At 33.4% G+C, this 15,405-nt stretch overlaps 1 protein-coding gene across 1 annotated transcript; it reads right to left on the bottom strand.

Moving 5' to 3' along the window:
* Positions 1 to 9,215: 9,215 nt before the first annotated feature.
* On the bottom strand, positions 9,216 to 15,391 carry LOC127529009 (uncharacterized). Its single transcript, XM_051931245.1, has 5 exons — positions 15,034 to 15,391; positions 14,070 to 14,164; positions 13,367 to 13,705; positions 12,540 to 12,672; positions 9,216 to 9,872 (listed from the first exon to the last, which is right to left on the bottom strand). The coding sequence occupies exons 1-5, from the start codon at positions 15,389 to 15,391 to the stop codon at positions 9,757 to 9,759; spliced, it is 1,041 nt and encodes a 346-aa protein (XP_051787205.1). The 3' UTR covers positions 9,216 to 9,756.
* Between the last annotated feature and the right edge of the window lie 14 nt (positions 15,392 to 15,405).

Below are 15,405 nucleotides of genomic sequence, written 5' to 3'. Positions count from 1 at the left end.
ATTAGTCACAAACTGCTGAGGCAAGAACATTTGATATTGGTCTTAATCGAAAGCATGTGTCCTGATATATGCTGGTAATTAAAAAAATCTGATCTGCCTTTTTGGGTTTCTTGAGGAAAAGTGATTGATATAATGAAGTGACATGGCATAAAGAAAAGGAAGACCAGCAACATCAGTTAAGAATCAAGCAAGTCGCAGAGGTCCATGATGTTAGGAAGAACACCGCTATAGGTAAAAGAAGAGCAGTGTCATCTTCTGAGTGTCAAGTGTAGGACACAGAATACAACAACAACAAAGATGGACAAATGTGTGCAAACAGAGATTCTTTTGTTTCACTAGTAAACCATAAAACAAATACCATTCTTACTGTTGATAACCCAGTACCCAGTTATTGATTCTAAGGAAGGAAATTACAGTTTTGATCTTTATAAGTCATCACTATTTACAGTACTTTACTTCTCTTTATGGCCTTGAAAGAAATATAGTAATATATGTTAGGTTAAAGGTTAACAAACCTAGTCCCAAAATATTAAAAAGATTTTTCATTCTGTAATACCATTAAAATTAATGAGAGTTGTTGATTTAAAACACAAAGAATTCTTTAGCATTCTGCATTTAACAATGAGGAAAACTGATCAATTCTTTAATACCATATTATAACAATCTTAAATTGCTGCATTGATAAATACTCTTTTTCTGTTTTTTTCTGTTTCACTCACAATCTGACTGATTGTGATTGTATACATTAAGGAAAACCATTGCCTCTTTAAGGTGTCCTTAATTATTGCATGACTTGGATCAGACTTTCAAGGTGATTATAATCATATGTAAATGTATAATGTCTGACTTAAAAAAAATAATGTCACTTCCCAGTAACCGAAAACAAGTCATTTTCTATGACAAATATGAATTCCTAAAAAATGGTATTATTTGTGAAATGAATTCATAAATAAAACCTCAAAACGCCTGCATAATTAAAAATATGAAATATATTAAACAAAATACTTTGATAATAGTTATTCATATTTTATTTTTCTAACTTAGTTTACTTAGTTTTGCTCTTTAATGTATTGCTTACAGCTTTTTTGTCATTTGTCTACACGCTTTCTCATTATAAATTTAGGTTTCCATATTGTATTGAATACTGTTACTGGCCTAAATTGCTTTCAGTTCACAAGTAATTAAGTCACTGGTGGTCACACCGTCAACAATAAATCACTTTGATAGTCTCCATAATTTTGGACTAATGTTCTTTCAAAGAGTAGGGTGGTGTTTTGTCTACAATGGATTTGTTACTGCTTATGAAAATTAAACTCTGCATCCTACAATTAGATTTCATAGCATTCACTCATAGTGGTTGGTATTAAAGTCTTCATTAGGGAATGCAAATTAATGATGTAATTTACAGCATTGATTACATTTTTTACACAAGCTATAAAATAACTATAAGAATACCAAAATTACCAGCACCCTTCTATAAATCCTGTTTGGATTTGGACTAAGATCACACCCAGCACTAATCATTTCCCCTCCATGCTGTTCGAAAGATGACATAGATGCAGCCAAATATTAGTTGGTGTCAACAAACTATTAAATTAATAATGAGTAATAAAAAACATTTTTCTACCCTTATTCCTCAAAAGGATTATGTACTTTAAGAAAAGTGAGGTTATAGGGGAGTCAGATTCTCATTATAAGTTATCATCCCTTCCTTTTTTCCATCAGTTCTCACATTGTATATCACTCATTTGACTTTCCTCTAAATAGATAGAATGTACACATTAAATCACACTTTTTTCATGACTAGAATACAAGTAGCCTCTTTTGTGTCACTGCCTCAAGATCGACCATCTCCATCATAGTAAAAAACAAATTTATTCCATTCAAATGAATAATTTCTCATGATTCATCTCACTATAAAAGAAAGTTGCGTGGTTAATAAGTACTTAGGTTTTACACTAGAAATCTTTAAAACTCAATTCTTCAGCTATAGAAAAACTACAAAGAATAGAACTGCAGATGTTTTGTTTTAGTATAACAAAAGTTCAGTCGAGGATTTTGAACAGTCTGTTCATACCTCACTCTTGCCAGTAAAACTCGAGTTAATTTTCCTGATACACACAAACAATTGATTTTGATTTAGCATCAAGAAAATAAAGAATGGAAGGTAACTTTAATTTAACAATCTCAAAATGATGTGATAGTATTTTATGTGAACACAACATCCACACTACATATAGTTATCTGATTTAATCAACTCCTGAAGTTTTGACATCGCAGCTCTACCTTTATCTCTCTGTAGAATACTCTATTTTTAATGCACATACTGTAATCCATATTGAATGTGATACTTTTAATACATATAATGTAAATTCAAATTAATTAATCAACTTAGACATGAATGGACTTGTAATGGTCAGTGTTACTTTCTCAATGGGATTATTGTCTTATTCAGATCCTTGGTGTATTTTGCATATTGCTTACATATCCTGTGTGTCTGTATGGGTTGACCTTAGGAATTGCTCTGATATCTCAAGTCCAAAGAAATAACAGTTTGACTACAAAACTGATGTGGGTGAGAGTGCATGGCTTTGGACTGTGCTGACCACTTAGTGTCAGCTAAGAGATTAACTTGGCTACGGCTGCCAACACCCATAATCATGAAAAGAAATCAAAATAAAAGATGTACTGTGTCCAGCATAAGATTTTCTCAACTTAAAACTCATAAAATACTAATCACTTAAAATTCATTTTGAATTTCAGTGTGATAAAAGATAAAACCATAACAGAACAAAATTTCAATGTTGGAGTTTTATATATATAGCTATCTATATACATTTACATATTTCTGTAGGGGCTTTGCTCAAAAATCCATTATGTTTCTTGCGTTTTGCAATGGTCATAACTATGCCAGGTTTAGTTTGGATTGAGTGATTAATTTTTAGTCATCCTGACCACTGTATCACATCCTGACTCACAAACATAGAAAGAGAAATGTATGTTTTCTGAATCAAACTGGATACGCTCAAATTCCTCTTAAGTGATGCCTAAAACAAGTAACTCATTGAAACCTCAGAATCTTAACAATGACAGAGAATGTCTGTAAATTGTCAAGTTAGCGAGTTTGTGTGTTAAAAATCTATTTGTGTGAACAGAAAAGGGGTAGTCATGATCAGTCTACTCTATGAAAGGAATTCTTTACCCAAAATGATACTTTTATCTTTTACTTAACACTTACCTCATGTTCTTTGTAGTGACAGCCAAGAAACATTTTAAATCTCATATTTTCCTGGAACACAGAGATAACAATTCTTTAATACCATGGGCTCCATTGGGGACCAAAAATTGACAACAGCAAACAATATTAAAATGTTCATGAAAAAACTGCAAGCTACTTGTGTTACATAATACATGTCAGTTACACAGTCATATACTCAGTATGTCCAAAAAACATATTTCTTGCTAAAGTACTGTAAATAAATGCATTTGGAAAACCAGAGTAATACAATGAAATGTGAAACTGTTCAAATGGGATTGACTTTTTGAATTGAATATGTGACTCTGTTGCCCTCTGTCTTGAAGATGCTTTAGATCATTAAGTATTGACTAATTGATTAAATTAATGACACAACACACTGAGGAAACAGGTAATTCAGTCAACTAACCATGCATAGACCTAGTTCAGTTAAGGAATGGGGGACACTTCTGGTATCCTGCAATAATTTACATCTTGACATGTGCCCATTCCAACAAAGGGACTGGAAAAAACACTTAAGGAACACAAAGTAGATGTTACAGCTAAACAGTCATTAACTGACAGTGAATAGTGGCAGAGGCTATTACTGCTACTACAACAACTGGAATAGTAGCCTTAGTAAATACAACATGATCAATTTAGTTCGAAATAAAGGGATGACTATTTTAAATATATAAGAAGATTTTTTGTGATAATTAAACATTATGATTTACAAAACCTCGCAACATTCATTTTGAGTATCATTTATTGTAGAAGTGATGTTAAAATTGCACATAATATTGCATTCACAAGCAGTTCACATTTGAGACATAGACTGGTATGAGGCAAATGCTATGAATATCAATTCAATTTTTAACTAGAGCTACTCATATACAGGTGCATCTCTATAAATTAGAATATCATCGAAAAGTCCATTTATTTCAGTAATTCAATTCAAAAAGTGAAACTCATATTATATAGATTCTTTACACACAGAGTGATATATTTCAAGCTGATGATATTCTAATTTATTGAGATGCACCTGTACACTGTTCATATACACTGTAACTGTACAGAGTAAAAATATTTCTAACCATATATAAACCCAAGTGGGTTATATACATGGGTTATATGCATAGTTTAAAAAACATTGGTCTAAAGTAAAAACGATTTCTCTATATTGATGACTCTGACAAATGCAGTACACATATATTGATTTCCAAAAAAACCTTAATTTACAAAACCCCTTCAAATAAAGAGCAATTGAAACACTGACACGAGGCCCTTCACAAGCAGCTCAAACAAATGAATCAGACATCTGATGACAGTGAGTCTCAAGCCTTGATAGAGTAATTCATACTTTAGATGAAAAGATAGGAAAGACACGATTGCAGTTAATATCACTTTTGTTTTTAACTCAGATATGTTGTTATCACTAAAGAATAAAAACTATGTTTGCATTCATGTACAAACCGAAGTGGATTATATGCATATGTTAAAGTAATATTTGTTTCAAGTATAAAACATCCACCGGTATTGATGAGTCTGGAAAATGCAGCACACTGCTAGTAAGGAGATACAGTACATTAAAATTGAAACTCAAGTCTACATCATCGCCACAACGAACGATTAAAACCAACATTTGAGGAAATCTGTGAGCCTCGTGGCTTGACGAAGTTATATTATGGGTCTCAATAATGAAGTTATGTTTAATTACTTACATTAATCATTGAAAGGTTTTACTCAGCGTTTACTTTGATGTGTAGGCCCTTTGTATGGTGGTTAGTGCATTATAGTGATGCTTATTATGCGCCCAGTCTTTGAAATACTCGACGATGTCAAAATATTTAATTTGTGCCTGTGTTCATGTTTTTTGAAGTTTTAGGAAGAATTTTAAAAAGAATCTTAACATTCTAAAACCTGCTTAGTTCTGTTCGGGCAGTATCAAACGAGGCCGGAGTCCGTCACGGTCAAGGTACGAACGCATATAACAACATTCACAAACAATCGAATTTGAACTCCAATCAACGTTACACACGCATATTTGTAGTGTGGTGCAAAAACAGAGAATCTTTGGGGGGAAACTTCCACACATACTAAACTGTTTTCTACATGTGGAAACAACGACTGGGCAAGCGATTCGGGCCGGGAGTCCGTGAGGCTGCAACACTAACTATTGTGCCAACCATTAATTTTTTGAAGTTTTATTGTGAAACATTAACACCCATGCCATATGCACCAGTATATCCAAAAGCCATTGATGTTTTGTAATTGTTTAAATTCATGTTCTTAAATACAAAATGCTCTAGTGTACAGTAAATTACATTTCATTTTTCCGTCCCAATATATATTTATATAACCACACAATACAATATAGTTGGGTGTTATCGGCTGTACTGGCATAGGGAAAAAAACCTGAGAGATATGTTCACATAAAAGTTTCCGCAAGGATGAAAAAATCTAAACAGATAAAACGAACCCAACCGAATGTACAGTATTAAATTCGCTTAAGGGTGCGCGTGCGCAGCTAAATCATAGCGCGCGCACTGTGTCAGAACCCGCCTTCTGTCGTCTTGACATCAATTGAGGTGGGTTTGCATTTCCATTAAATTTATACAGTAATAGTAGCATTTCTTAATAGAAAAGTGCTTTAATTTTATGTTGTACAGGTTGCAAGTACTCTGATTTGCATTATTTCTAGTTTTATATGTTTCGCTGTTTTTTATCCATAGTTGTTATACTAACGTCTTCTTGATTCGGACTTCATTTTACTATATAATTGGTATAACATTGACATAATTAGTTTTGCAACCAGTGTTTGAAAGGTGAGCCTCTCTTCATTAATCATATAGTAGCATTTATTCATTTTCAGTGCTGTTTTGCCCAAGTTGATAATAGCGCTAGGACCGAAAGATTGTGCTTGTTAAACCTGAAGCCATTCGAAAGTGAAGTGCTGCTTCGTGCAGGCGAGCTGCTGTTGGTGCTGTAATCAGTAGGAACACGAGGAATATCGCCACAGTTAAACTTACCAGACTGAACATTTGCCACCATAATCTAAATCTCACCTAATAACACGTAAATCCTCCATGAAACCGAGGAAGAGCTGGAGTTCTGTGTGGCATCCGTTTGCGGATGTATACGACATTAATTTTCATCCACTCTTCCAGCAGCAGAAACCGCAGTTCTTTCGTTTTAACAAGTTAAATAAGGGAATTTTGCGGGCCAGTCGAGATGCGAGAATACTTCAGAATGTTCTTCGTGCCATTCGTGCACAGTTCCAATTCTTTTCTTAAGGCGGGGCAGCCTTTCAGTGTTTAGTCTGGAGATGAAGCACAGAGGTAAAACAGTTTGTTCCAACATCGCTTATACACAAGCAGAGAGTTTTTAAGTAATCAGTAAAAGTTGGGACACCTGTAGGAACCGTTTGCTGTCACAACATATATCTTTGAGGACTTTAGACCACAGTTCCGGCAACAGTTCGCCACTGCTGGAATACCTGTTAGATCGTAAGCATTGACACACCTGCGAAGTAGACCGTTTCCTGCACACTATACATTTTTCCACAAGAAACGAACGCAATAACCCCTTCTTGTCAATCATTCACGTCACTCCTACGACCAATTTTTCACAGAGCGAACAAAGTACACACACAGCACATCACTACTCCTCGTCTCTACTAGAGGCTTAAGTTGGCAACTTATTGCCCATTCAACCTTAGAATTTGCTGAATTGCGCACATTTCCATATAAATACAGCATATTATAATCTGCTGTACTTTCTACATTTAGCCAATACAACGAAATCTACTGGCTAAATATGCCCAGTATGGCAGATTTTAAGGTGGAACGTAAAATCCGAATACCTATCCTATGAGTCAAGAAGGGTGTAGACTCTTTTACTGGGGTTAGTGAATCAGCTAAGTTGTACTTGACGCGTCGGGTGAAAATGACGTCAGATTTACGGCTCGCGCAAAATTGTTCTAGCCACTCCGCACCGGGGTGTCCACATTTTTTAATTTAAAGGAAAGGCAAGTTACGTGTGTGCCAGTATGATGAAGGAAGGGCTACACATGACGCAACAGGTAGTCAAAACGCAAGGAAGACATGCAAAAACATTCGAAATGAATCTGTTCATAATTTCGGTTACCCACTCACGAGAATATTACACTCGTCCTTCCTTCACCGTTTTGATAAATTGGTCTGGCACTCCACCGTCTTATTTTCTTCCTGTTAAAAGTCAGTAATAGCAGGCACAACTCTTACTCCATCGGCACAGTCTGGACATTGTTAGCTATGCGATACTGACCAAGTACTGTCACTAATTGAGTAAGACAATAATATTAACAAGTATAAATGGATTTTGGTCACTAACCGCGCGCGCGCTTTGTTGTGTAGTCTCCGCGCCCGCTTGACGCGGTTAAGTATAAAGCAGACTTTAAGTAGCCAACTTCAGCTTCGTTCTCTCTACGAACCCTATAGCACATGGCACCCAATAATATCATACTAGTGTGATTTTTGAGGGTGTCTTAAGTATGTACCACTTTTTAATAGGCAAAAACTAATGTTTTGTCCGGTATTACTAAGTAATTTCGTACCGATATAGCAATCAGTTTACAGAATAAACGTTAATGTACGCTCTCAGACCATCTCACAACCAATTAAAATGCACTCTTTTTATTGTAACTTGCTAAGAAAAGCAGTTTCTGATTAAGGCATGACAAAAATTATTGTGCGATAAAAATAAATTCTCCAAAATTCAGTTATAGACCAAAATTGAACATAAATGCAAAATTATTTTATTTGGGTATCGAGTTCTTTCATTTATCAGCAACTAGAAAATACAGCCTGACATCAGCATCAGCATTCTTACTTGAGCAACAGGTCGCATAAAACATGTGTATACCCCAAAGAATTTAACATTAAATACCCAGTTCAAATAAATATTAGTCCAAAATCATATCAATCAGATTGATGTGGATGTGTTTTACAACTGCACCTAAAACCTACTTCCAGATGGGCCAGAGTGGAAAACAGACTTGTTGTTGGGCTCTTCATTGTTTAGCTCACAATTAAAAACTTGGAGCACTAACTAACTAACGTATTTTGTTTCCAATTACCAAGAGGGTTTTACTGTTGCCCATCTTATAAGTCGTGTTTTACTTGCTATATTCCATAACATTGGTTAAGTGATGTCCACCCGTTACAAGGTGATCTATCACAGTCAACTCCCAGTTCAACAAGAACTCTTTAGAATGTATTTCTGCATCATTAGTGAGGAACCACATTAAGGAAGCTTGGGCAAATTTACCAGCTCAGTTACAGAAAGTAATTATCAAGTGATAAAAACAATGTGTTCAAATAGAAAATTATTACTGTACCACAGAGCAAAAGTGAAAAACATAAGGAAACCATATTTATAATTTTCAGGTATTCACGTTTATTAAGGCATATTCAGACATAACAATTGTCTTTTTCTGACAGGCTAAATATTATATTTGAAAATGAAAGAATGAACAGTTATGCAGTACTCTCAACCTAAACTATTTCTGTGTTGTATAGTATGAAACATTGTTATACTAACCTGAAAACATTTTGTGTCAAGATTTAGTCAAAAGTGTACTGTTAAATAACAGTGTGTTTGTGTCTACAGAAAGAATGATGACTAACTAATTAAGTACTGTATCTAACAGTGAAATACTGAGCCAATTCTTTTACAGTTTTATAATTATAACTTAATTTTTTATAAAAACAAACTATTATTTTGATTATGTAAATTTATTTTTAATAACATTTTCATTCAGTTGATATGAATATATTTATCCACTGACAAATCTGGCACCTTAAACAAACAAGTATACATCATTTCATGTATAATATGTATTAAAGAATAATTTAGTTAATCATATCTGGCAGATAAATATACACATGGCAAGGTCTACTTGTTTATCTTTAATTCTTACATGAAAAAACTGCTGTAAGACAACTGAAAAAGAAAAACCAGTTTCAAACTAATACAAGGTAATAGACAATTTTAAGCTACATACATATTTTCTAAATAAGAAATGTAAAACAGCATTAATGTTTCAACTTTGACTAATGCACATTTGTTGTAAATGGCAAATATTAATACATATTACCATAAGTCAATCACAAATTGTACTAATGATGATGTATGATGTACACTTGGTTAATAGTCATACATTAATTAAAGATATAAAAGTATGATCTTGTCAAGATAAAAAAAACAAAAACAGCACTCTAAAACAAAGTCTATATTGGAACAACAAATCTGAATTACTAAAACATATACGTAAAGACCTCATTTAGTGAACTGTAAGTATTTTAAATAAACTAAACAGTTTTTTCCCTCATTAAATTTATTTCAGATTTGAATTTTACATTTAATATGGTACATCTTTTAAACAGTACCAGTAATTTATGTAAACTGCTAACTTCATTAATAGGCAGAACTGCATACAAGTTATGAGATGTGTTTTCTGAATATTAAAATGAGAAAGACTATCATTTATTTAATGCTTTAGCAGACTTCATATTTGTAGACTGGATAACAGGAACACGATATAATTTATTGTCATGGAGAATCTGACTGCAGGCAACATCAGCTAAAAGCATGAGATCTACAAAAAAATAATAAACACTTTTAATGATATGTTCAAAGAATATTTCTTAAATGATTTCAATAATTTTCTAATCTTTTCAAAGTTTATATTTCTATTAAAATTAGCTTTGGTTAAGAAGATGTAAACTATAACTAGTCCCTTAAAGAATTAACACTTTAACTATTGCAAAATCAAGTATCTTTCCTGAAAGTACAGTGGTGGTACCCTGTCTTCAAGTACACAGCTGTGCTATGTCAGTAAATTAGCTTTTTTTCTGAAGTATTTATTATGTTATTATTCATTGAGGATGCATAATATTAAGTGTGGGTTACCAGGACTATGCATTTTTGGAATTCCCTCCTTAGATTTTTGTAGCCAGAAATGTAACTATATTGAATAATACATTTAATGGTAGGAATTGTAAATGTAGATTTTTTTGCAAAAACTTTAGGCTTTAATATAAATCATAGTGATGCAAATTACAGGTCATTTTTGTCATTAGCATATATGAAAACATTAAACTGTTTGAAATGTAGCAAACATTTTGAGGTTTTCAGATGTAAACCATGACCAGCCCCCTAAAGAACTAACACAATAACATTTGCCAAATTACTATGTTTCATAAAAGTGCAGTGGTGGTACTCTGTTTTTTATTATATTAGGTATTTTACTATGTCTTAGCTTTTACTAAGTCAGAAAGGACTGCACTTCAGAATGACACAGAATCCACTTTCTAGGAAAGTAATTTGTTCTATAAACACTGTAGGTTATAGATAGTACACCTTCAATTATGCTTTTTTGAGTGGCTATGGAAAGGTTATGCATGCAAGTATTAGCGTATTTTAATTTTTAATTATATATTAAACATTCAGCAAAACGTTTGCGAAATATAAGTTAACTGGAATTATCTATCATCAAACAAAAACTGTACTTGAAACATTTTCTGGCTGTTGAATATGCAAAGTAAATTAAGCTACATCTATAATTTAAAATCAAGATTGTGACAATTTTATTAATATTTATTACATTTACTTTCATTAAACTATAACAAAAATATTTATGTTTCTCTAGTTTTAAGTAAAATATAACATTGACAAGAAGATTGCAACTTGTAGCTGGAATTCACAGCTTGAAAACAAATTTATAATTGCTTACAGTTGACAAGATTACACAAAATATTGAAGGAAAATGGGTGAAATAAATGAATTGTGGCAATACAGATATGGTTATTGAAGATCTGCATTTGCTGTGCTATAGTTACTGTTACGTTTAAACTAATTTAGCATCATAACAGAAGTGCAGTATTGTTAACAAACTATTCGTGCACCACCTTTGGTGTTAGTTTGTTTCAGCTATCAGGAAAAAAGTAATAGTTTAAGTTGGATAATTAGAATTAGTACACTACTAAAAACTGAAGTAACAGGCTAAAATATTCTGTGCTGTTAGTTACCCTGTTGGTAATACAGGGTGTGCTTGTTTATAAATGATTTGTCTTGGCCCTTTGCCTGCTTTGTTTAGTTAGGCGTTTTTCAAGCAGCTTGTATTAGTGTGTCTTTCTGAGTCTTACCCCTTCTCTGTTCTTTCTTCACACCCCACCACAAATAATATAAATTTCATATATTAGATTTCCTGTATTTTCATGGTGCATAATTTTTAAATGATCGTGGAACTGCTGGTTGGCTTCCAAAAATCACTGGTTATGCTTGTTGTCTTCCTTTAGATTTTTTATCTCTGACAGACACTTGCATCACCTATCCCAGTTTGCCAAGGTCTGCTGTTCTTCCCTTCCTTGTTTAGGTTTTCCCACAGTCTAAGTGCCACTATTGCCTAAAATGTTATTTACTGTTTTACAATTTCTTGCTGTTCAGGCTGTTGCCACAATTGACATTCATGCTGTTCAAGTAACATCAATTACAGTCATATTATAAAGTGATCTGATGTTCTCCTGGACCTTCTGAAAATCTCCAAGGTGGAATTAGCTTCTGACTCTCTCCAGTCTCCTCATTTTCAGATCTAGTTATTGTTTTAGAATTCTTCAGCATCCATGTTGACTCTTCTTGGTGATTAAACTTCCTTACTTTCTGCTGTCATTCTTTTGAAACTGTTTGCTCTTTCCCTTTCTTCTTAAAAGGTATCACATAGAACAGCATTTCTCAACCACTTTTGGGTTGTTTCTAATAGTAGTGGGTCACGGCAGGATTAGAGCAACCAATATTCCCCCCGCTGTAACAATCTCAGTCGAATCACTGAGGGGACAACCCAGTGGTTCATGAAGACACTTACATGGGAAAAGCTGGGCTGCTACACCAAAAACGCTGAGACACACTGAACTACAACATACAGCATTTTGCATGTTGTATTTTGCGTCCTGTTGGTCTATCATTTCACTAAAGGTCTTTGACAACTTTTCCTCACATATCCAATCTGCATTTTAATGCATTTACTTCTTCAGTTCTTTCTGCTGTCTTCATGTCCTACAAACACACCCCTCCATCATAATTTACTTTCTCTAATTTTCTAATCACATGAGACTTACTAATCTACAGTGTTTTATGCACACCGTATTTATACAAATCTTACTAATTGTTAGATTCATATGAAGATTGATAATTCAATTTATTACAGCACATTATTTAAACATCACTTAAATTTTAAGTTAGTATCCAATTAATATGTTGTACTTACTGGGAGGTTGACTTTGTAATATACTGTTCATATTTTCACTGTAAATGTAAGAAGTCATGCTTTCATCCTTCATAGACATCAAGGATTGTTTGCTTGGTGATGCACAGTTATTCTGATCACAGTGTTTGGAAACCTGTAATTAAAAATGTGACATCCTTATATGGTGAGTGATGGCGGTGCAGTGGTTAGTGCTTCTGCCTCACAATTTAAATCTTGGGTTTAAATCCTGGTGCAGTCTATACAGGTTTTCCTTTCACCTCACAAGTGATATGAGTTTGCATTCATGTTAACTTCTGATATAGTCAAGGTAGGTCCTGGAGTTTATAACTGTCAGCTGGATTAAATGCGTTTGATAGTTGAAGGAATTTTAAAAAAATAAATTCACTAGTACACACAATGTTAGAGTTCACTTACGGTAAATATGTACCCACACTCACATACAGGGTCAGTTTAGAGTCATGATATAGATTGTGAATTTGATTATTGATGTGTGCTTTGTGTGCTCTTTAGTTTATACAAAGAAAGGCTCATTGCAGGGAGATGACATCAGATTTAGCAAAATCTAACATTTAAACTCTTTTAACGAAAAAAACTGATATCAGCCTTTGTATTTTTCCATGAACTGTCAGTTGGTTTTTTAAAGTTATTTTTATTTCTTGTGAGCAAAAATAATTAACTTTTTTAAATAATTGTATATAAATCAAGGCAAATGCCTCATTGCATTTTTTACAATGGTATAAAAACTATGAATAATAGCTAAGGTTCAAGTATGTATAACCAAAAAACATACTTCTTTCCTTATCAGTCACAAATCATTAAATGCTTACCCAAGATTGTGAATAGTAATTGCTTTGCTTTTGTAGTGGAGAAACAAGAACTCCTGATGCTTCAGAAACAGAACAGACTGTTCCATCAGTCTGGATCTTGGGTGCAGTAGACATTTGGCTATTTTTCAGAATTAGTGGTGTAGCTGATGGTATTGGAACCATTTGTGATAGTGTATTATTTGGAATATTTATTCCAGTAAGCGAAAATTGCTTCTCCTTTGAAGCAGATTTTGGTTGCACCTGGCTGTGAAGCAGATTCATGTCCATTATTTCCAAGCATGAGCTGGTGCACTGACAACTGGGACAGGCTGATTTCTGAGTCCCCACTGGAAATGGCATCTGTATTTGTAGATAAAGCAACACAGATTATATTTTAAAATCAATCAACAGTATGTTATCATAATAATAGTTTAGAAAGTGCTTAACAACTAAGCATCAACAAAGATCTTCATTAAAATGGCAATAACATATTGTAGATCACTTAAACTCTACTTAAATTTCAGAACGTAAAATTCTCTAGATATTTCTAAGCAATTACCAGTAAGAACAAATGTAATAAAAACAATGTTCCATGGCTAAATGGGAATGTTAAACATAACATAATATACCAAGGCCAAACAAGGATTCAGCAAAACACAGAGTATAAATCGATTATGATTTGTGTATTTAATTCATACAAGAGGATTGTTGAATTAAACCAAACCTGGTAATTGTTGTAATGGGGGAAGCTGAAACAATGTTGATCGAGACCTGTTGACTCTGAGTTAAATGATGCGGAAGAGTAGCCATAACTCATTTCTGCACAAAAAAATTCAATTAATGTGATTTTTTATTTTCAACATAGTTGGGACAGAAAGAACAGACAGTCCAATACCTTAGCAAATAGTAATATTCTTTAGCGTTAAAAAAAACCAATTCATATTCAATAATAGTGTATGTAAAATTTATGTTGTCAACCTTTATCTAAGCCACTTTTTTCCATTACAGAGTTTTTTTGGAATTACAAAGTGCAATACAGCCAAAACAGTTCAGGAATGGTTACCTACTAGGTTTTTATCCATACTGACTTGCAGTGGCTGATTACAGTTGGCAACTCTTACACGGTACAACCAAACAAAAAACCTTTTCAATAAGCTTGCAAACTCCTGTTTAGATACAATGTTCTGACTGTCTTACCCCGAGTCTTCCAGATTCTACTCCTTACCATAAGCAGAAGTACTCCTTTATTTGATTCTCTCACTAACATCTCTCACTAGGAATAAAATATACCATTAACATAATAACTCATTAGGGTAATATTGCACCTAATGTAAATTATTCCAAATAATGGGACAATTACTTTGTTATTATTTATAAATATACAGGTATGCACATTAGCTAATTTGAGTATACATTTTTGTTCTGATATGAAATTAGGTTTAAAGAATATAAAACTTTCAACTCTTCCTCTTCTCCAACTTTCAACTTTCCCTCTTTAAAAGTGGTTTTATATTGAAATGCAAAAAGGATACTATGACAAACTTAATGTAGTTTTAAATATGTCACACAGTATTACATAATTTCATAACTTTCTCTTTTAAATGAATAGTACTACAATCTATTGGTATTACATTTTGAACTTTTATCATGTTGTAATACACAGGCATTGCGTAAACTTTAGGAAATACCTTTCAAGGAAGATGCTGGATGAAACTGGGCTAATGGAATTATATAATAGTTGAAATTATGGTCCATGGTTCTTAAAGAATCCAGCTGTGAATTTTGTGGTGTGGAACTGGATTGCTTGGCATTGGAAGTTTGTGGAAACAAGTTTTGTACAAGTGAAACAGGGAAACTATGCTTGGAGAAATATTTGTCAGTTTCTTTGGACTCTGAACTGTTAGGCCAAATGGACTGTACAACTGGATCCTCATCAAGATTTTTCTTGCCCTGTGAATTATCTTGGTTTGCTGGAGATGCAGCTGGGTAGTCCACATGTAGAGTTTGATGAACCTGCTCAGGATCTGTTTTAGAAAATAAAAACATTTTTGTTAGATCAA

Source organism: Erpetoichthys calabaricus, chromosome 8, assembly GCF_900747795.2.
Source record: "Erpetoichthys calabaricus chromosome 8, fErpCal1.3, whole genome shotgun sequence".
Classification (NCBI taxonomy): Eukaryota; Metazoa; Chordata; class Cladistia; order Polypteriformes; family Polypteridae; genus Erpetoichthys; species Erpetoichthys calabaricus.
The sequence above is the reverse complement of the archived record's forward strand: the minus strand, read 5'-3'. Positions and strand labels throughout refer to the sequence as shown.

Coding starts and splice junctions, on each gene's coding strand:
- LOC127529009 (XM_051931245.1), bottom strand. CDS start 15,391: ATGTTTTTATTTTCTAAAACAGATCCTGAGCAGGTTCATCAAACTCTA. Junction 14,165..15,033: donor TCCAGCATCTTCCTTGAAAG/GTATTTCCTAAA, acceptor TTTTTTGTGCAG/AAATGAGTTATGGCTACTCT. Junction 12,673..13,366: donor ATTACTATTCACAATCTTGG/GTAAGCATTTAA, acceptor TTTTAATTACAG/GTTTCCAAACACTGTGATCA.